Source organism: Pelmatolapia mariae, linkage group LG5 (assembly GCF_036321145.2).
Source record: "Pelmatolapia mariae isolate MD_Pm_ZW linkage group LG5, Pm_UMD_F_2, whole genome shotgun sequence".
NCBI classification, from domain to species: domain Eukaryota; kingdom Metazoa; phylum Chordata; class Actinopteri; order Cichliformes; family Cichlidae; genus Pelmatolapia; species Pelmatolapia mariae.
In genome coordinates, this window is record NC_086231.1 from 12,046,678 (window position 1) to 12,069,587 (window position 22,910).

General features: G+C 39.0%; 1 protein-coding gene across 4 annotated transcripts in view; it reads right to left on the reverse strand.

Annotated features, from left to right (window-relative positions):
• The window catches only part of ripor3 (RIPOR family member 3), a 65,219-nt gene extending 51,514 nt beyond the window's left edge, over positions 1 to 13,705 (reverse strand). Inside the window, exons 1-2 of one of the 4 annotated variants that reach the window (XM_063473690.1) lie at positions 13,631 to 13,680; positions 11,188 to 11,417 (exon numbers count right to left, since the gene is read on the reverse strand). In XM_063473690.1, the coding sequence (XP_063329760.1) occupies positions 11,188 to 11,294 (107 nt within the window). In that variant the 5' untranslated portion in view covers positions 11,295 to 11,417; positions 13,631 to 13,680. Of the gene's footprint in view, positions 1 to 11,187; positions 11,418 to 13,630 lie in introns of those variants that run through there. The other 3 variants (XM_063473693.1, XM_063473691.1, XM_063473692.1) reach the window with 3 other exon arrangements.
• Between the last annotated feature and the right edge of the window lie 9,205 nt (positions 13,706 to 22,910).

The window sequence follows — 22,910 nt, forward strand, 5'->3', positions numbered from 1 at the left end:
TGTCAGCATTTTGGAGTTCACCCATTTACTCTCCAGAGTTTTCAACTTTTCTCTGTCACCTGGGCAGGAATTGCCTACATGTATCCTTAATTACTCCAATCAAACGCCTTCCTACCAGCCAATCTCATAAAGATAGTCTTTATTCCCTCTTCACTTACACTTTTTCTTTTATATATCTCTCCATTGGCCATAATTAAAGAGTGTATTCATGTTTGTTTTTCTAGGCTTCATGGAAATCCACGTCTGTTCTACTCCTGGATTTGAGCAATGCTCTCGAATGTGGTCAGTAGAAAGAAACCATCTCTTAAATCTGTGTTGATTTGATAAATAAGTAACCAAGTGTAAACGGGATCTTTCCGTGTCTTCCTGCTGCCTTTTCAGACTTGCATTTGGTGAATTCAGATTTGCCACAAACATAAGACAGAAGCAGTAGTTGTGTCCTTTTAGTAATTTTAAATGTGCCCTCCTCTATCTGCTTGGTTTCAACAGCATCACAAAATTAAAGCTGTTTTAACAGTTCTTTCAGAAGCTTTGTTTGAATTTGCAGCTTAAAAATCCATGCAGTCTGATGATTTTAGCAGAAGATGGGGAAGGAAGCACTTTGCAAGAGATTACGGCACCAAAGGGTCTCGCAGATGTTACTGTGGTTTAAGATTCAATAACTTTAAACCACTGACTTAAAGTTAGCAATAGGCTTTTAGAGATCAGCCTTAAAAGTTAAACAAGTTTGGTTTCTGCTACATTAACAAAGATTTATTTCACTTAACATGTTAATTAAAGTGACAAATGGCTGCATTAAGGCTGTACTTTCCAGTTTATTTGACCAATTAAGGTGCAAATACAAATCATTATCAGCCTTATTCATGCAGTACTTTGTACAAGAGGATCCGACTATCTCACATGCTTATAGGCTTTTTTGTGTGTGCCCAAAAACACACGCCTGTGGACTGAGCAATCAGAGATAAAATCATGATTCTGATTGTTGGATGACTAGCAGATATGCTTAAATTTTAATGAACCTGCATCACAATGAATCATGACACTATTTACCTGAATAAACTTTATTGAAACACAACAACAACAACCGTGGTTCGTGAGAGAAAATATGAAGTGCTGAAAAGTACTGAAAAGTTTGCAAACACACACACACACACACACACACACACACACACACACACATGTCTGGTTTGCTATCTTCGTGGGGACATCCCATTGACATAATGCTTTCCCTAGCCCCTTACCCTAACCCTAACCATTAAAAATGAATGCCTAACCCTAACCCTTACCCTAAACCTAACCATAACCTAATTGTAACCCTGACAGTAAAACCGCATTTTGAGTGTGAAAATTGCTTTCAACCCCGAGGGGACCTGGATTTTGGTCCCCACGGTGCAGAAAGTCCCCACCAGGATAGTAAAAGTCAGATTTTGGTCCCCACCAGGATAGTACGAACCCGTACACACACACACACACACACACACACACACACACACACACACACACACACACACACACACACACACACACACACACACAAAAGAAAACAAGAATAAGTATCACAGTGGGAACTTGTTGTGTCGTATTTGATACCCAGTGGCCCTGCAGGGAGTGAGGCCAGCGAGTTCAGTCCAGCAGGGAGCAACTTCTGCTAGAAAACACAACCACACAACCCACACACACACACAAACACACACACTCATACATACACACAGACAGCAGGTGGAGACTTGACCTCTTCTTTTTAAATGCTCAAAACATGTGTAATGACTAATTGGCATTGTTTAATACAATGACATTCTCTGTTGGTGTCCACTCCACTCATCAGTTCATTTTCAGGTTTGAAGGTTCAGGTACGGCCACCCGTTATTTTATTTTATTGACTCCTCTGAATTTGATGGTGATCATAATTTCTTAATGAATCCAAATGGAGGCTTTGGATGGGTTCGTCTAACCATGAGAATATTTCCCTAGCATTAGCTTCTTCTAATAATCCTACAGAAACGCCTTCAACACTAGCCATACGCTAGCTACTGTAAATAAGAGAAATCCTACGCATTAATCTGAGCTTATGTTTGCGCTATCATGTCACTGTCACTTCCATTTCCTCTATTACACATGGAGGCAAATGTCTAAAGAAATCAGGAATTTAGATTCAGACCTGATATATATAGGAAGGTGTTTAGTAGAGTTTTTCCTTTCAAATGATTGACTTCACTCGTCATAATGTAAGCCATTGAAAAGGCCCCGTGGTGTAAGCTTGGCCAATCTGGATCTTCAGCCAAGCATGAAATGGAAATTCCTGTTCTGCCTCCTGAGGCTGTAAGCATTTCACTCAGACAAATGGCACTTGCGGGGGGCACCGAGGCTCCCAATCCACCCTAAAACACAACACTTGTTATTCATTTAACCTCAGATCAGCTGTAATTTGTATCTCCGAGTCAAGCAAGAGCAAAGAGATGTTTTCACTTTAACTCTTTTCTCCTCAGCAGGTACAACAAAAAACACAGATGCTTTCTTATTTATTTGCAGTCATGACCAGGTTTCTGAAAGGCTGCTATAGGGAGCACACGTGCCTAATTGACTGGCACTCAATCACAGAGAACAGAGATGCATGCTTCACTTAGATTTAATATGAATTCTGCAGACACTATATACCCAAGCAGCTTCGAGAAGCAGGTTTACTGAGTCGTCTGGATAAATTTGCTGAGTACACCATGCATCGCTGTGCAAGTTTTGTCCATCTGCCTAACACAGAGGCACACGTTATCATCTATCAACAGTAAACAGAAAAGCCTCCATGCCATATGCTTAGAAATGATTAAAATAAAACATACCCATCCATATGGACACAAAAGATCACAAAGATATTATGATCATATTGTCAGTGTTAGGCGTAGTGCTGTGAAAACACAGAACACACACTCTACTTAGCATGAGACTGACCTTTACATTTATCTTCATAGCCACAGTGTATTTGGAATGCTTTTAAAACAAACTGCTGACCTGTCAAGGAGAATATCATCGTTTTGACCTTTGACCCTGAGTGGTTGTCTGTGCAGGAAACCACTGTAATTAGTCAGTAGCCCTGTTGCAGTGTGTTTTGTTATAATAGACTCGTGGGGCTTGAAGATTATTGTAAAGCCTTTAAAAACAACCAACCAAGTCTGAGGCAAGCGTCAAAGCATCATGTCTGTGTAGTTAAAGACATAACATCATTACAGTATTTGTACAGGCATCAAATGCTGGTTTAAATTTTTGTAAAACTCTGGTGTTGAAGAAACAATACAAATGCATGCAGACCAATTTGTTGGTCTCTTACTTCATTTTTTTGTAGCTTACTAACATCCTGACAGCATTCTTGAAAGCATTAGAACAATTTAATTTGGATGTTTTCAGCTGTAATGTGAAGTTTATAGATTTTTTTTTTAATTTTGTTGTAAGAATAAAAGCTGACATCCACTCACAGCTCTGCTTGTTTCTTTGAAATTGTGCATGAGTGTGCAAGACAGGTTTATGGCAGCATTAGCACCCAAACTGCTGCGCTATACTGTGACTATAATGTAAGGTACAATGTGTGCTTTGTTCAGCACTGTGGCCATTATACAGCTGTTACCGACGTATACGCTCAGCTCTAAAAGCTTTCTGTAAATGTGGGAACATAAAAATGAGTGAAAAGAAGGGCTACTGACTAATTACAGTGGTTTCCTGCAATAATTTCCAACCTAAAAAAGTCATAAAACTCGTCTTATTGGGCTTTATGAAAAGCTAAGTTATTCACATTTTAAAACTTTAAAACTGAGGACAGTTAAAGAGAAGTAAAACACTCAAGAAAGTGTTAAAAATCACACCTGAGAAAACACATTTTCTTTATGTATAATGTCTATCTTGTCTGAGCAGTGAAGTAATTTTGTAGCTCTGAACTCTGGTAAAATAATAAAAGTTGCTGTGGAGCCGAACGTCAGAGTTAGTTATTGCTTCACAGCTTATTCTACAGTTGCAATTTTTAAGAGGTCGTGGAATCAGACTGATGAGCGCCATCTTGTTAGACTGGACCCCAGAGGACTGTAATTCACCGAGCAAGCTGTCAGGTCCATGTACGCTAAGTTGTTTTTACACATGAACTGCAACCCCGAATCTTTCTAGACATCACGCGACATGTGAGAATGCAAATTAGATATTAACTGGTCCAGGTAGCTCCCTCACCTGAACCACAGGTTCCCTGCTTTTCCTGCTGCATCTCTAACGAAAATATCCTGAACTGACTCCAGCAGGTTGTTCAGAGTTTATGAGTGAAAAAAGCGTATTAATGTCTTTCTGTGTGCAGGAGAAATAAACTCTATAAAACTTTAAACAAAAACAAAAGACTCACTATTCATACCTAAAAGTATGAATGATGCTCAGCTTACAGCGATGAGATTCAGCTAAGTGGCCTCTCCAAAAGTTCTTCAGATAAGTGTGACAGTTTTTGATGATTGAAGGGAAAACGGAGACACAAATATGTTGGCTCTTTCTGTGTGGAATAGTACTAGTATTAATATAAGAATACCATAGTATCATTGAATTAGTGTCATTGAATTAGTAATTACTAACACTGTTGTGAATCTCAAAACTGTATCCGAGTAATATTGTACAGTAATGATGCTAAAAAAAGTGCTTGAACTGGAGTGTGAATGGTAGAAAGCACATAGATGTAAAAAAAAAAAGTGATTCCATTAATGAATGGGTGAATAAGACATCCTGTATGAAATAACTTCCCTTTTTATAGCCCCAACAGCACTCTTGCTTCCAAATTAGCGATTAATTGAAATGAGATTCCTCACATTTTACTAGTTTTAATCAGAAACTTCATAATTACTAATAAATTAAGAAGTGTAGTAAATAAAAGTTCTCCCTGAGTGCAGCAATAGATGCCTGACTATCAGTAAAAACACTATTAGCCTTGGGGACATAAATAGAGGGCTTATTTTTAAAGATTTACAGCATTCTTGGTTTATTAGTCAGCACTGCGCAGTGACTTGTGACAGGAAATATGGCAGAGCTGGTTAACAGTTAAAAAAATCCACAGTGGGCCAAGTGTGTGTGAGCCTGACTGTTTGGGACGCCTAAATATACGACACATCAAAATGATTTTCTACACATTGTTCTCACAGGCAAGATTTACCAGCTGGGTTTAAACAGTTTTATCTGAAAACAAAAAAGCCATACTGGAACTACGTTGCCATGACAATGAAAAATACTTGCTTTTCTGACAATGAACACATGCAGAGTACTTGTTGCTAAAAAACCTGTTCGACCACAGCTGCCAGGTCAAAACTCGACACATTCCAGTCATTGTCGGGGTATTTCGCTGTAGTTAATATGAGTTATGTAACGGGATGGCGTACTGACAGTAAGAGCTACAGATCTGTTTATACATGCACAGTACACCTGACCAAAACCAGTTAAGAGACCAGTTTAGCTGAGCTGAAACCACTAAGTGACTGAGTGGGTAGTTTTTTTTACACAAGTTTCTAAGAGACTTCATACAAAAATCCCTTTATGTATTGAGGGAAAAAAAAGTCTGTGTTTGTCTTCACTCCCACTAAAATAAAGACATATGAGCGGTCGTGGAACAATGGAAATATTCCCTTCCAATAATCTGATATCCACCATTGCAAAAGAAATCACTCCTACTCTTGAATTATTTCCCCCATTAATTCAAAGCACATTTTAGTCCTGAAAAAGATTTCATGAAGGTCCTAACCGCAAATACAGATGTTTTGAGATAAGAACAAACGCTGTTCTAAATGGTAATTTGATTTAAGCCTATCTGTTATTGTTCTTTCTCAAAACATTTATAATTATAAACTGAAGCTTACAGCATGATAACATGTACAGCACGAGCTTGCCAATCATTTGTGGGAATCCCAGAGGTTTGGTTTTGTAATTTTAGTGTTAGATACCACTCATTCAGGGCTTTGATTTTATCAGGTCATTATGTGTCAGTCACTGATTTCTATTACTATTTCTTCTCTTTCCACAGACTGTATATAAAAAAATAGATGAATTTTCCAGGTCTCAAAAGTGAAGCCAGTACAGTCCCTTAAACCTTCTTTTTTCTTATTGTGAGCAGGACCTGAGAACCACTCTTCAGCACTCTCGCTCTGCGGCCTCAGTAAACATTTCCTGATGAACTTATGTTCCCAATCACTTGCTTTAAGTCTAATTAAAAACATTATCACATTTATTTCATAGATTAGGACCCCCATTAGAGTCAAACAGGAAGATAATGCAGAGTATGCTTCAGGGGGATATGAAAGTGAATTTATAGTGTGCCTGAGTTTCCCATTCAGATCCTGTATTTGCTGATGACATCAGCTGAAAACAGTTAATGACCAATGTGTGATGCTGTGTTGGTTACATTGTTTTTATAGGGACTTCCTCATTTCCAGTATTAAAGCAAAGTTGAGCAACAAGACTTTAAGTTAACATTTAGAGTGCTATCTAACTCTTAGGAAGAAAACTCTTGAGAAGAATAGAGTTGTTCTCTAGAGGCTCATTCCATAAAAAAGCCCGATCATCTCTGACTTCCCTGAAAACCTTTCCAAGGTGATGATGCGCTTGTTAAGGAAAACGACCAAATTTTAGCACATAAAAATATTTTGGTGATGAAGTTAGAGGAATATTCAAACCTCTCTTCTTTTCACTTAACTCTACTTTCTCCTGAGCACAGGATTCTTCATCCTCATATCGGCTTTGAATTTTTTACAGTGGGACAGCCCAGTGGAAGAATATGCTGCTCAGAAAAGATGGCTCAGAAATGCCCCTAACTTCATTACAAAAATGTTTTTGTGAGCAACCTAATAACATTAGAAAGCTAAAATAAGATTTGTGCCATCACCCTGGAAATCAGAGCTGGTCAGGCTGTAAGCATTTGGTCAGTTGACATGAAATGACCTCAGTGTGTCTCAAGATGTCACTTGATTTGGTGCATGGTTTGGCACTGAGCGTGGCATGTACGTTGGGTTTTACATAAAAACATACTGGGTTTTAAAACTACTAACAACATTTTGAGAACAGCAGGAGGGAACCAAAGCAATAAAGTGTAGCCGCAGAGCTAATAAATGAGCTGAAACTCTTTTTACAATACTGAAGGGAGCTACAGATTAACTGTAGGTTAATGACATCTTCTGACATTAGATTTTTTAAATGCACACATGCCTGCTGGATAAATATTGCATTAATTTTTCTCTATTTTTCACTTTCCTTTTTACTCTCAGATGACAAATCTCAAATCAACCCCAACAAATTTTCACAAGATAAAACAGAAGCTTTGCATAGATCTGCTGGCCAAAGCTAGTCCATCGCATCCAGAAATGTTTCTAGAAAGAATCTAACATGTCACTGTGGTGTAATTAATCAGGCTCAGTGTAGTGCTTCCATCTGCTCTTCTGGATTACTTCCCTCAATTGACATTTAATTTATTTGCTAGCAAATAAACAGCTTTGTGGGGCTTTCATTTGGCACATAAAATGATCGTGTTGTGAACAAAACATTTTCATGTGGGGCAGGAGGAATAGATTTCTTCAAGCTGTGGATTTTTCTTTCAGTTCATCATTTTCTCCAGAGGGATCATGGACCTAACCTGGAGGTCACAGAGCATGGGTCAAGATAAGCTTTCAGTGAGTCTGTGCTCACGTGGGTCCTGTAAAAGCATCTGGTGGGTGATGTCATGATGTTAGTGTTACTAATGTGTTCAGAGGCAAAGCAAAAGTGGAGTGATCAGACAGTTTTAGCTGTACGTCTGCACACATGTCACACGCATGCAGCATTTACCTCAGATTTGTACATGTAAACACCAACACATACACACATATGGCACACAAACTTCAAATGTTCCTCAAAAGTCCAGTGTCAAATTTTGAAATACTAAAGGGTGTTATCAGCATCTCACTCCAAATTTAAGTAGCTTCTTCTTTTTCCCATGCATCACAAAAAAATGGCACAGAAAACATATCCCAACCTTCACCCCTCACGTGCGTGCAAGAATTAAACCCAGTATGTTTTTATATTTATATCTGATCCAGTCACACAAACACAGTTAATTTCTTTCCTAGACTGCTGTGCGCTGGAGTGGTTAGAAAATAAGTGACTGGAATCGTGTACATATAAAACTGATCCCCTTCGCTCTGTGAGTTTACACTTGTTTATCTCAGGTTAGATATTTTTTATGTACATTATTTCTTTAAATAAAAGAAAAATTGTCTGCAGATTATGTCATTTCTGTTGTTTTATTTAGTGTTGTCATGTCATACCTCTTCCTTGCTGTCTTTTCAGCAAGCAAAACTAAACCATGCATCACTGCAATCGTTTGGTAAAGCATGAGACAAACACAGCACAGCTACACAATTGACTTGCAGGCTGAAAATGACTTCATTAGCTGTCAGCTGCTTAATCCACCGTTCAGTCTCCCCTCTGCCACCCAGCCTTTCAAAACCAGCTAGATAAAGTCTCCTCAAACACAGCAATCAATGTAAATCTGACTGATGACAAAACAGTGACGACAATGATACCAAATAGCTGCATGCTTCATTAAATCATAAAGAAAAATGCTAGTCTTCGTCCCCACCACTAATGTTGCCATTGTTCAGAAGTCTCAGCCAATTAGTGTGGAACCAGCAAATGTGGAAGAGTGACCGACACAGACAGCCCCACCACCTTCTTTATTGTTAAGTGTCTCTTGATCCCCTCAGGCGCATTTTCCTCAGTGACAAGTGTTAGCATTTAATTCAACCACAATAGAACCATTGACCTCCTACTGCGTCTATCTAATGATCCGTGTAGCCAAAGCCACACACAACACACCACATGAACTTAACAAAACCAGAGAAGACTTGGACTAAGAAAATCCCCCGAAAATCAAAGGAGCCAGGAAATAGATGGTGAGAGAGAAAAGAAAGAGACATAAATACTGTGCAGGAGAATAAAATGAGGAGAAGGACAGAGGGGAGGGAGCGGGAGGAAGGGGTGGAGTGAGGGTACGCGAGCAGCAGATTCTGACCCGGCTTGTTGTGTTGATATTTTCTCTGGCAGCTTGTCAGTTTGAGCTGCACTCGCTGAGGGGGTTCATGAGAAACTGAAAGTCTATGAGAGCAAATACCCTTTATGTATTTGAAGGAACGGAAAAGGTGGAGAGGAGGAGAAGTATGAGGATACAGGACGGGACAGAATACAAAAGAGCAGAGGGGGGAAAAACATTTGGAGATGTTTTAATTTAAAACTGAAACTGAAAAAAGAAAATCATTGATGCAAGATGTAAGGTCACAAACTGTGTCACTGATACCTTGAACAGATGCCAGGCTTTGTCTGAAAATATGCTCAAGAATGAAGCGGATACTGAATTACTGCCAGATTACTTATACGTTGTCACAGTAAACAGGATATTGTATTAGAAGGAGTAGTAAGTAGCTATATTTGACCACACAAACACCCAGTTACAGTACTAGACTGAAGAAAGATCAAGAAACAAAGAAGGAGGCTGCAAATACCGTGTATGTGCTTCCCTTAGCTTTAGGAGGGTAAGTAACAGTGAAGGTTAATAATAACTACTCAGTTTAATGCATCACTACTTGAGCATGTGTAAAAATAGATAATAAAATAGCTAGTGATGACCTGGGAAGGAAGATCAGGTACTAACCCCTGGTAGTAGCTGATCTTTATCTATATTATTGAGGAGTTGGGGAAGTGGGTTAAGTGTGAGAATATATAATACAATGGATTTGCACAATAAAACTGATAAGTGGGAGTGATAAGGTTCCCTTTGATGTTGGTGCCGTGACCCGCTGGTTGCAATATTGGTGAGACTGGTCTCCCAGTTTGCCACATATTTACTTTTCAGGATCTCACTGGGTGTCGTTAAGCATCATTTTCAGTGTTCAGGTTAGGAAGCAAAAGTTATGAAGGGGTGTAAACGACAAAACCAAATCACAATCATTTCATAACCAAGTACTTTTGGGCCTCAATTCAGGTAAACAGCAAAAGAGGAAGTGCGAAATACAAAGATGGCATGACAGTGGATGACAGTCTTGTGACTTTTACACTATTCCTTTAAGCAGGACTGTCAACTCTCTCCATCTGATATGGTTGCCCAACCCCAACTCAATATCATGGCAAAGTGTCTGTTACACGTTTTGCTGTGATACTGGGTTGGATATTCTCACGGCAGGTGTGTCAGGGCACCAGTGCCAAAGGATGCCTGTGGCTTCAATACTACAGCAATTGATGAACTGAGATGACACCGTGCAAGAATACAGTAAAGTGCATCTGGTGATCAACATTTCAGAAATACCTCGCTGACCTTGACAGTTAAAATAAAAGTGTAGAAGTTTTTTTTTATTTTCGGTAAAGATGTTTATAAGAAACACAAAATCTAAAAATGCACAGCAACAATTCTGCAAAGACTGGAGGAAAGAAGTCTGTAAAATCATTGGATTAATGCAGATGTCACTGTAATACTAGCACAGACTGACTCAGAGTTCAGAAGATACTGTGACTGAGACCAACAATATCCGGCCACTCTGGGCTGCTAAACCTGGAAAACCTGCATCCCTGCCCTGTTCCGTGTATGTTCTAAGGAGACCTTTTATCCTCTAAGCCGGGTGGAACCAGGCACAGTCATGATCACCTGCCCAATTTACACTGTATTTTTCCACACTTGAAAACACTTAAAACAAACAGCATAAAAAAAACAAATCTTTCTTTGGTTCTAAATATCATGGAAAACACTCAAACTACCAAGTTTTAGCTTAAAAAAATACTCTAATCAGGCAACATGGAGCTACACAAGCAGAGAATCTTCCTTACTGTGGCAAAAAAACCCCAAAAAAACAAAAAAGATTTTGCATCTTCATACAAATAGTTTCTGATTTCCCTTAAAAGACCAGATTCCAAATGTTTTTTGTTGGGATATCAAATATCAGGTATGGAAATATGTTAACTCTAATGAATGTTTCAGGTCGGCTGGTAGAAATTAACCAGAGATCAACAATGAGAAAAGGCAAAAAAAAGAGACACTTTTCCTGGACTAATTTTGCAAGAATAAGGCATTCAGCTTTCACATTAATGCTTTGTTAATGCTCAGAAACACAGACTATCACTAATATAAGTCCACATGATATAATATAATCTTTAAAGTCATATTAAACCTACCTGACAGGACGAAGAAACCAGTTATTCCCAACTGTCACTCCAAGTCCACCACACCAAACCACCTCAGCGGACGAGTCATATCCATTTGTGTGTGCATGTGTGTGCATGTGAGTGTCTGTGTGTGAGTGTGTGTGTGTGTGTGGGTTTGGCGGCTGCCTGCTCGGGACTGATAGCGTTCAGTCATGCAGCAGCGCAGCTCAAGAGGGTTTCACAGCAGTGTGAGAGGCTGGCTGGAAACACAATGCTGAATTAGGTTCTTTTCTCAGGTCTCCTCACTCCTTCTCATATCTGCTCTCTCTTCTTCTGTCACACACTGTTTTCCAGCTCTGCCTCTACTCCTCTCCTCTCCCCCTCGGTTCCCTCTCCACTCCCTCTTCTGTCTTTCTCTCCTCCTCTTTCAGGGCTTCCCACACTTAAAATCTGCCCTTTTTCCCTTTGTCAGATTCAGTTAATGCAGCTAAAGTTTCCTCCTGCTCTTCATCACCCCTTTGTCTCCCATCCTTGATTTTTGTTAAACAATTTTCTTTTCTTGAACCACTTTGGTTCTTTCTCCCTCTCTGAGCTTTTCTCTCGCATTCAGCCTGCCTCCCCTCTTCAGAACTTTCAACACTTGTTATTCGGTATCTTTCCTTTCATGCCTCCTCCTTCAATCAACTGTTTCCACTTTTCCCAGCTTCCCGTTTTCTCCGCTCTTCTTTTCCAGTCAGTGTTTAGATGCTTCATTTCTTCTTTCTGTCATCTCTGATCTGTCATTTTCCTTGCTTCCTTCCATGTGACTCTGTGATACTCTCTCTCGTAAACTCTCCCTACTTTGATTATTTTATGACCTCAAAATCTCTCGTTTTCCTTCCGCTCTCCTTTGGGTGATATGTGCTCTCCCTTTCTAACTGTCCTCTAATCTTAAGCTCTTCTTTTAACTTCCCTGTTACTTCCCTTTGCTTTTACTTTCTCTGTCTTTTCTGAGTTGCAAATTAAAATGTTTTAGAAGATCCCCTCCTCCTCCTTCTTCCCCATTCCCTCTTTTTCTTCCCCTTCCCCCAGCTGCGCTTGGCGAGTATCATGTTTGGCTTTAAACTAAGGAACTTGGCTCCAGCGCAGACCACATACATCAGTGCTGACTGATGGCCATGCATTCAGAAAAATAAACATTGAACACTGCAAGCAGACTCGTCACATCTATACGCTTGGATGTAAATGTAGAGTGGAGAGAGCGACCCTCCAAACTGAGTGAAGGCGAGAAAAGACAACAAACCCCTAACAACTTATAACCTGCGAGGGGTTTGCTTTAAATCACATACTTGTATATAAATATATAAATCTTCAGTGTTGCTAATTTTTAGTGCTGATTCTTTTTCACTTTCACATCTTACTTATGCAAAAAAGCAAACAAAAAAACAACTCAAAACCTTTAAAAGAAGGAAACAGCAACCTGTCTACAAGTTACGGCATATGGTTGGTTATTAAACAGTTTTACTGGTTTGACCCACTTGAATTTAAATTACTCTAATTAAAAAGAAACTCTGTCTCACTTAAATATTCTAGTGTTTAGTCTTAGTTTGCCTTTTTGGCATTGTTATGGAAGCTGCTTCAGTACACAGTGCCGCTGTTGTTGATTACACCACTGGTGTTGAAGATAATCTGTCCAGCTGAATTACAATGAAGCAATAATGATGCACATTATGATAAATTAATTATAAGTATTTCTAAATCTATTTTTAACAAACAACAGAGAAATTCTGATAGTCAAATACAGTTTGATCTTCAGTATCGGAAACACTACTAAATGATTCATTTGTTCAAATTATTAAAAAATACAGATGAATATGTCCGACTCCATATTTTCATATTTGGGCTGATTTGTTTTAAGTTAATAAAACTTTATTAAGTGCTTTGTAGGTTTGGGCTTGGGGGTCAGTTACCAGTATTTGATATACATATGGCAGATATTAATGCACACACCCAAAAACACACCCACTAAGGTTTAAAATGCAAAAATGTTTCTGTCATAGCTCAGTAAGATGCATGTACAGACACGCACACACACACACACACACACACACACACACATGTCTGGTTTGCTATCCTCGTGGGGACATCCCATTGACATAATGCTTTCCCTAGCCCCTTACCCTAACCCTAACCATTAAAAATGAATGCCTAACCCTAACCCTTACCCTAAACCTAACCATAACCTAATTGTAACCCTGACAGTAAAACCACATTTTGAGTGTGAAAATTGCTTTCAACCCCGAGGGGACCTGGATTTTGGTCCCCACGGTGCAGAAAGTCCCCACCAGGATAGTAAAAGTCAGATTTTGGTCCCCACCAGGATAGTACGAACCCGTACACACACACACACACACACACACACACACACACACACACACACACACACACACACACACATATTTATATGTATATATATATATAGAAATGCACATACCGTGAACAGCTACACTCGTGATCAGCTGGCTGCTTGCTCAGAAATATAGTCTGATATTTACTTCAGCTGGCTCACACACACACACACACACACACACACACACACACACACACACACACACACACACACACACACACACACGCACGCACACAGTACCGCATGGTAGGCAGAGATAAGGGAGAAGAGCCGCCATCCTGTGTATCTGGAGGCCTCGGCTTCTCCACTCCCTCATCACACACTCTCTGTAACAGCTGACTGTGCATTTGTGTGTGTCTGTGTGTGTGTGTCTGCATGCTGCTACTTTCATCTTTGTTAGGACCAACTGCAGTTTATTCAAGGACAGCTTTGGATAGTATAGACTGTTGGACCATCATTTAATTAGTGTAGTTTTAATGTGAAACTAAGATAACAGTACATTAAGGTTAGTAGGACGAATACCATGAAAACATATGAAATGAAATAATACTAACATTTGTAAATGGCATTTATATTTAGATCACTTTTTCAAGTTATTCAAAGATAATACAAGATAACTACACATCGTGCTATCAGATCACTCCAAAACTCAATATTTCAATATGTCCTTGAAGATTCAAATGAAACTCAAACGTGGGTATTTCTTTAGGTTGTGTGTGTGTGTGTGTGTGTGTGGTTGACAGTCCTTTCTATTTTTGGGAAAAAGTTCTCGCTAAATGTCTTAAACTCTCTTTTGTTTAACATAAAATACTTTTAGATTTGAAAAAAGATCTATAACAAGTTAAATTTGATCCATTACTTAAATGGGTTATAAAACACGAGCTTTGTCTACAGCTCTGAAAGTTTCAGCATCTTAAACTTGAATTCTTTCTGTTAGCCAGTAGAGGGCAACTTTTGACGACGTCTGATAAGAAAATCACCCTACTTTTCACTGGCTTTATGTACTCAGTAATACTTCTGATCACTGGTACTGAGCCTTCTTCGATAAGGCATGGTGCATTTTTTGTAAGCAATGTTCAAATTTAGAGTAAACTAGATGATAACACCAGGTATGTTTTGGGGTAGTACTATGTGATTTATTGATGTGCGTTGTGTCCTCTCATTGTAAATCTGATCCATCCTTCAGTCAAGCAACACCCATCTTTTAGGTACAGTCTATAGCCCATCTTTGATGTCCAGACATGTCGCTTGTGAGCAAGAGAGACATCTGATCATGTGACTGACTTCCAAACCTTCCATCCTGATGAGTCAAACATTGCAACACAAGAGTAAGATGGTTTAAAAGCTATAGTTGTCTGTGAACCACACTGTGATGGGAACAGAAAGGTAAAATCCTACATCGTCCTCCAAAATTATAAATCTTCTGTTTTGCCTCAGCTGCCCCCCTTTCCTCCCTGCATGCAAGGAAATCAGCCTAAGAAAGATCTCAGGGCTGTACAACCTAAAAATACATTAATGCATTTTCATTTTTATTGTAGAGTTGCAGTTGACTTTGTCTGAATTTTTTGTGTTAATTTTTTAGAACAGATGTTTAAGTGAAAAAAAAACCATGGTCATTTAGTGCACTGATTTTTCAAGGACATGAAAAATGAGCCAGAGTTTTGTCTAGAACAGTGGTTCTTAACCTTGTTGGAGGTACCGAACCCCACCGGTTTCATATGCGCAGTCACTGAACCCCTCTTTAGTGAAAAATAAAATATGATTTTTTTCAAATTCAAGACATAGATATGTTTTTTACTGGTGCACAAAATGAGCCGTGCATGTCACGGCGGAGGCTCTGCCGAACCCCTGAGACCGACTCACCGAACCCCTAGGGTTCGATCGAACCCAGGTTAAGAACCACTGGTCTAGAATAAGTACTTTTGAGACAAGCACATGCAGAACACTGATAACTGAATCACCGGGTAAATCACTTCAATTATCAAAGCACAAACTGTGCTAAAGTATTTTGACTATGAAGCGCCAATCATAAAAGTAAAACAGCAAGTCAAATATGTTTTGTGGCTTTTGCCCAGTTCATATTCTGTGTGCACTCTTGAACTTTGCTTAACTGAAGTTATCAGAGATGTCCTTTAGCATTGTAGCATGATGCCCTCTGCTGTTAATACGATGCTACTAAGTGAAAAACATTTACTCCTTTTACACCCCAAGTTTTACATGTACAGGAAGCGTAGTTTAAACATCTGGTGCAACGCATAACCTTCTGAACTTTTGTCACCACATTTTTCATGTCCAACCTTTTAAAGAGTGAAATAAAAAAACACAGAAGATGAACTTATTCAGTGTCTAAACCTATTCTGAACTGAATCACAAATTGCCTGGCAGTGTGTTTAGAGAAGCTCAAACTAAATTCCCAGCTCCATTAAACTAGAGCCAAACCTTAGAAACTTTTCACATGGCATCATCACGCATTGGTTCGTGTGAAATTCGTTTTTTAAAAATGATCTCAGCTGTCTGCGGGTCAGAGTTCACTATTTCCGTGAGAAAGCAGTTGTTGCCTGATCATTTTGCTGCTCTTGTTGCAAATATGTTGCAACGTCCTTCGCAGAAGTGCCAGGGCGAGATGCCCAACACTCAGCAGATCAGCATCAGTTACTATAGCAACAGCCATGGACCAGACCGTGGAGTCAACATGGCTGCCAAAGGGGAACTGCAGCTGCCAAGCTGCGTCTGTGTGTGTGGCTTCACACATGAGCGGCAACCACAACATCTTGGCAGTCGCTTATAATCCTCCTGTCTTCGGGGAAACCCTGTTTTCAAGGAACACATTTGTGTCATCTACATGCAGACTGTTTATTTTCTGCTTCTGAAGAATTTATGAGGGTCATTGGTCTTCTTGTTTACATTAATTTACACACCTACCTCACAAAAAGCAAGCGATGGCTTCCCCAGAAAAAACAACTGTGAAGTGCAAAATCCTCAGTGTCAGAGGATCTTGTTGGTTAGATCAATCGAAGAACATGGCTTGCACTGAAAACAAGTATTTCTACATTTGAGTTCACATTTTCTGACTTCTGAATTAAAAAAAAAAAATCACAAAATTTCATATCTTATTGCAGTGGGCATCTTCGACGTGCTTGAGAACATCAAACAGATCTTAGATTAAACTTTCTCAGTAGAAAAATATTATAAAAGTAGTTCATATTCTAAATCAAACTGAAGCAAATGTAAGCGCGAGCCCCCATATTTAAATCTGAGTCGTAACTACAAATAAAGTAGGACATGCGAGTGATGCTTGGAGCTCAAGCAGCTATCTAAAAATACATGCTGTGTACCTTGGGTGCTTACAGTTTTAGCATGTGAATGTGAGAGCTCATCATTGCAGTGCTAGCATGTTAGCTCTATGCTCTACATAACAGGACAAGAACTGACAGGAAGACTGAGACCTTAAATCTCGCAGGCTCTGTGTTTTGCTTTACCTTCACACGTTTTTACATGGAACCTAAATACATTTCAGAGAATAAAGCCGAATCCTCAAAGTGCTCAATTATTTCTTAATTCTCTGCCGCATTCCCTCAAACGAAGCACAAAATATCAATTTAATGACTCCTTAGCTTTGAGAAAGGCAAATTCTTTATTATCATTTATGTTAATTGACATTGACGTTGAGGAACAATTGTCTACAAAAGCCTGCTGGATGCAACTCCCCCATCGCTCTCTTGAAATATCACTAATCTGCTGTGACACTTGAAGTCAAAACATGACTTAATCAGCTTACACTTTCGAAAGGAACGGGTTGTTTTTCCACGGCTTCCAATGGTCTAGTTTTGGACTCCACATAGCTGAAGAAGATAAGACCTTTAGCCTTAGTCACAATCACTGCTTCACCTACAGAACTCAAAGAAAAATTTAATTAACCATAAATATATATGAAAAAATGGATTTAGGGGGACATTAAACAATTTCCTGTCATCAACAAAAACTGAGCTGGAGGACAGATAACTCAAACAGAAAAGAAAACTGTTAATCCAGTGGGAGAGAGAAGCAAAGAGGTGAGGTTGTAGGTTGTGCATGAACAGCCAAGGGAGAGAGAAAGGTATCAGGATGGCTCGTGGTCGAGCAGCAAGAAACATGAGAGAAAAAAGAGGGGAGGGAGAAAAAAGGAAGAGGGAGGGAGAGAGAACACAGGTTACAAAGATGCTGTTGTTTTCAAGTTTACAGTGATCTCGCTGGCAGCATAGACATGGACTTTACCACAAACTGACGCCATAGATTCAACGAGACCAAGGTCAACCCACCAGGATGGTAACAGTTATAAAAACAAAGAGAATAAACTTAAGTGAAAATAAGAATAAATGCGCCAAAAGGATTCAGCAAGTTTAGGATCTCAACAGGGAGACATAGCATGGATAGTAAGGGATGGACTATAAGGTTTACAGAGATTAGACAGGTATGATGGTGCATGTACATTAAAGAATTTTGTAAGTCAATAGAAACATCTTCAAGTCTCACAGGGACATGAAGCAAATGAGGGAAATGGTGATATAATGGGACTGAAATGACCAAATGATTATGTTTTATACAGGAAAACTTCTCTTGTTTGTTTCCTTTAACTATGACAGATATCACAAAATAGATATATTTGTGGCTCTTAGTCATTATTATGCAGACAGAATAGAAAAAACAAATACAGACAAAATGACAAATAATAAAGCAGTATGGCAGTATCATTTAGCACCAAACAATACATGAGCTGGTAACTCAATAATACTTCAATCAAACACAAATTATAATGATATCATCACAGTCAAGGTGATTTTTGCATCTATTCTTCTGATTAAAACAAACATATGCAAACACCTGGTCTGTAGGTGTGTAATATTCATTTACTGAATTGTGCAGAGACAATCAAAATCAAGGCTCCTGCAACAGTAACTGTAGCTGCTCTGGTTCTGCCAGCTACAGTTCACTGTACTGTACTGATGCAATGCACTGATTAAAACTGGAAAGTGAGCGGAAAATTCCACGTGGCAAATTCATGGTAGATGACATAGTCACTATCAATGAGATCACATCAGCATATGTAAGTATATGGGTGGGGTCAAACCAGAAAGAATGGTGAGAAGCACAAAGGTCAAGCTAATATGTTGCTGACGTTTTTCTTTTGACTGTATTTATTTAGTTTTATTTTGATTTTAAACATAAACTGCCAATTTGTTCAGTTTAATTGTTTACTTATTTTACAGCTAAAATGAATGCAGACTGTACTAACAGTCTCACCGTTGATAACAAACACTATCCCACCCTCCACACCCAACCCCTGCCCAACCATCTCCCCAATCTGACTCATGGTCTGAGTAACCCTCATCACTCAGGCCACTCACATACGGACTCACATACTCAGAACAAATCCTTTGCACTGCTTCCAAGCACTATGCTCTCCATTGTGTGCCTTTCTCTTGCTTTGTATATATTCCTCTAGACTCTATATATCTCTTGTGTATGATATTTATTCCTGTTGTCTTTACAATTTATATATATCGTTTTACTTTTGCACAGTTGGTATGGAGCACCCATAATTTCGCTGTGCATCTACATTGACAATAAAGGGCTATCCTATTCTATTCTATTCTATAATAGAGTTGCATTTTGCTGCAAGTGAAGTTTTAGATCTCTTTAGAGGATTTGGTTTGTGGCCTGTTCTACTGTGTTGCACATACTGGGTCTGCAGTTACTTTGTTGGAAACAAGCACATATATGGGTGTTTTAACTTTTCAAGTGCACCTTCACTGAACTTGTTGATTGGTTACATTTCACTGATTTATTTGACAATCTCTTACCTCTTCTTTTTAGTCTCCAGTTGACTTTTCTTTTTGTGAATCATTTGATTTGTTATTGATTTAAATACATAGGTGTACACATATGTGTATTTGTAGCAGAGCAGAAACGTGTCACGTAGAGAAGGCATACTATAGGTTTACCGCTAAGAGATGGATTATTGGGAAATGTGTGTATTGTACCATGCATGTAGCATACTCAGTGGCTCCATGGGAAGGGAAGCGAGAGAGTTCACAGGCCTTTGACACCACATACAAAGATGCAGCAGCTGGAGTGTGTTGTAGCTTATTTCCTTTGGTGTTTAGTTTGAGTTATCACGAGTTAGCTCCATAAGAAGAAGGAAATTCAGAAGGAAACCAACACATTTGGGTAACAAAAACGCACAGGATCTGAACATTATTTTTGTTTGGAAGGCGGGGAGTGGGGTTGGGGGAGGTGGGAGCGGAGGGGGAAGCAAAAAGTCTGTTCCTTCTTCCAGTTCTCTCTGGGCTCAGGGCCAAGTGACTGGAGGAAGGAAGGAGGGTGAAGAGGAGGGATGAAGAGCAGAGGGAGGGAGGAAAAGCAGGAGAAAGCAGACAGGATCTATGGGGATTGCAGGGGTGCGTGGAACAGATGCCGAATATTTTAACTCTTTCTTGACCAAACATTGTCCCACTCAGTGGACTCTGCATTCAGCTCTCTGGATTAAAAAGAGTTTAAGCTTTATTCCAAACAGAGAGATGCACTTACTTACATACTTATTCTTCACAATGCTAGTAGTTTGGTTAAAGAAATACATGTAAAAAGTAATTATAATAGAACATGTGATACATTAGGTAAACAGGCAGACCACTGAGAAACACATAAGAAAGGGCTCTTTTCTCCACCTTTTTCCTGTAAGCTTTGCATTTTTCTACTTGATGCATGATAGCAGTGAGAGCAGCTATGAAGAGGTGAAACTGAGGAAAAGATGCTGAAATCTAGGAGTGGCATGGATGTACAGCAGGTCAGGGCTGGACAATTCAAAGACCAAGAGAAAGAGGTACGACTGAGCTAGTTTGGGAATGTGCAGAGGTAAGATACTGGCTGGGAGATGGATTTTGAAGATGGCACTCCCAAGCTCTGATTAAGCGAGGCTGTCGTAGTCTAACTTCAGCCAAAAGAAGACGATCACTCCTTGTGGGTGTACAGCTTTGTCACTAAACACCTGTTTGGCTGAAAAGTTTTATTTACCTTGTGAGTCCATTCCAGCCTGTCAAGGAAATCCAATAGCCAATGACAGGCCAAATCATAATCAAATCATAGTCAAACCAATTTCATGCTTTCTTTCTAACATGCCATGGACAGATTTCTGCATGCTTAGCATTGAATACCAAACTGCCAATATAAAAATCACATGAACTGCCCTTATCTCCAGTCCAAGTAGTGGATTAATACATATCTGAGTTTTGAATTTCATTATGCCTTTTCATCTCTAAATCCTTTAATAAATGATAGACTGCAGTGGCTGTTTCAGTATGAGTGCAGGTTAGGTGCAGGAGGAGATTTTCTGTTGCCCTCTCTTGCTACCATCTAGAACATGAAGAAATGCAGTGATTACCATTTACACCTACATTTAACCATACCAGAAATGTCAATTTTTACATGCATGATACAACGTGCGCTCATCCCTCCACCCCCGGGAGAGACATCGTTTAGAAAATGCTGGATAGACAGTCAGGTAAATATCTACAATGGCAGGCACGCTAATTATGTATGCATGGATGCTTGTCTGCCAGAATCATTTGCTGCACTGTGACTGCGCCATGGAGTATACAGTACAGCTACTGCGCATTTAACCTTGGCATGTCAGAGTAGGATGCATGATCAGCTGTGGTTAGAAGCCTTTACAGCCTACTTTCATTAAACAGTAATTTTCCTTAATCCAGAAATGTTTCTACAGGATGCACACAATAAAGTGACTCAGATTTTCCAGCTTTCATTGACTCAGTCAACAAAATGATTTCACAAATGGAAATAATCAGATCTTCTCTATGTATGGGTTGAAGTTCAATTGTGTCCTTTTGTTGTGTGTTTTCTGTTTATCTGTGTAAGAAAACATTGTTGACAGCAGTTGTCCATCATCTTACAGAGGATTCTTTTCCCCCAACATGCTAGAGGTTTTATTTTTAGGCTTTGACTAACTGTTCCTGCTTGATCTCTTTGTTGCATCATGCTGTCAGAGCTGTGATGCTAATTTTCGCTGTGGTATAACTTATTCATATTATGGCGACATAGGCAACATGTAAGATTTATTATACCAGTGACTCCAATTTGAGTCACTTGTCGTCGTATTATTAAGTGTTTGCAGATCTATTCTTTGTTTGCTTACAAATGTCAAACAGTGGTAGAGAAAAATATGAAAAACAACAACAGTGGCACTTTTATTGCACAAAAACAACACAGTTCTGATGATATGAGTGATTACATGCTTGACTTTAGTTTATAAGAGTGCTCCAGCTTTTTCCACCTGAGTCCAAACAAGGCAAAATTAGAGAAGCACAGTTCCTACTGATTCCTTCAAGATGCAGTACAGAGACAGAGGAAGAGCTGAATTACACCGATAAGACTGTGAGTTAAACTGTGGTAATTACTGTGGGTTGAACAAGATAAGGCCATACATTCATGCAGGCTAGACTTTAATTCTCACTGAGACTAACCAGAAAACATGCAAAGATAAGAAACTACATGGCTGAATTAGTGAAGGAAACAGTCAAGTTAACCATGCAGAGCTAATTAGCCTATCAGATGGCGCTCTTTAACGTTTGTCCTAATAAATCAAAGAGAAGATTAAATGACCCAAATAATAATATCGATAAATAAGAATTAAATATCACATATGGAAATTTATAGGAGATCATTCAGTGACCTTCCTTCCTCGGATGACATCATGTTCCATGAATGAAAACACTTGTTGTGATATCCATGTTTGGTCGATGAAGTGCTTATCAATACACAGCGGCATGAAGAACTTCACTGATCATTGATTAATCAACAATCACTGATTAATACAAAATCATAAATTCAGTCACTTTGGTTCAAAGGTGACTATCACAGTATAGATACATAATTTGATTTCCTTTATTATAATGACAAAGAAGCAGCTCTCTCAGTTATTTTTAATTCATATTTCAGAGACAGACTTTGCCTGTCAATCAACAAATATGAGTGCTTTGTCTTTATTATTTTTTTGTGTTAGAATTAGTGATGTATATATTTTTTTCTTGTTTTCACCAAAAAGTAAAACTTTTGTTGTTGCCCAGGGAACACTTAACTGTCTGATTATGTTATTGCTTGAAATGACCATATAATGAAATCCAGCAAAACACTTTCCTGATGAGGCCTTTTATAAACACATATTTTAGTGCAGGCAGTCTATGTGTGAAAGAACAGACTTTGAAAGTCAGAACTTTATTTCTGTGTAGCAAAAATACAGTTTGGTAGTGCTCATCATGCTGATAGTATTAATCATACTTTAGATGTACCATCACACATAGGGACTACATAG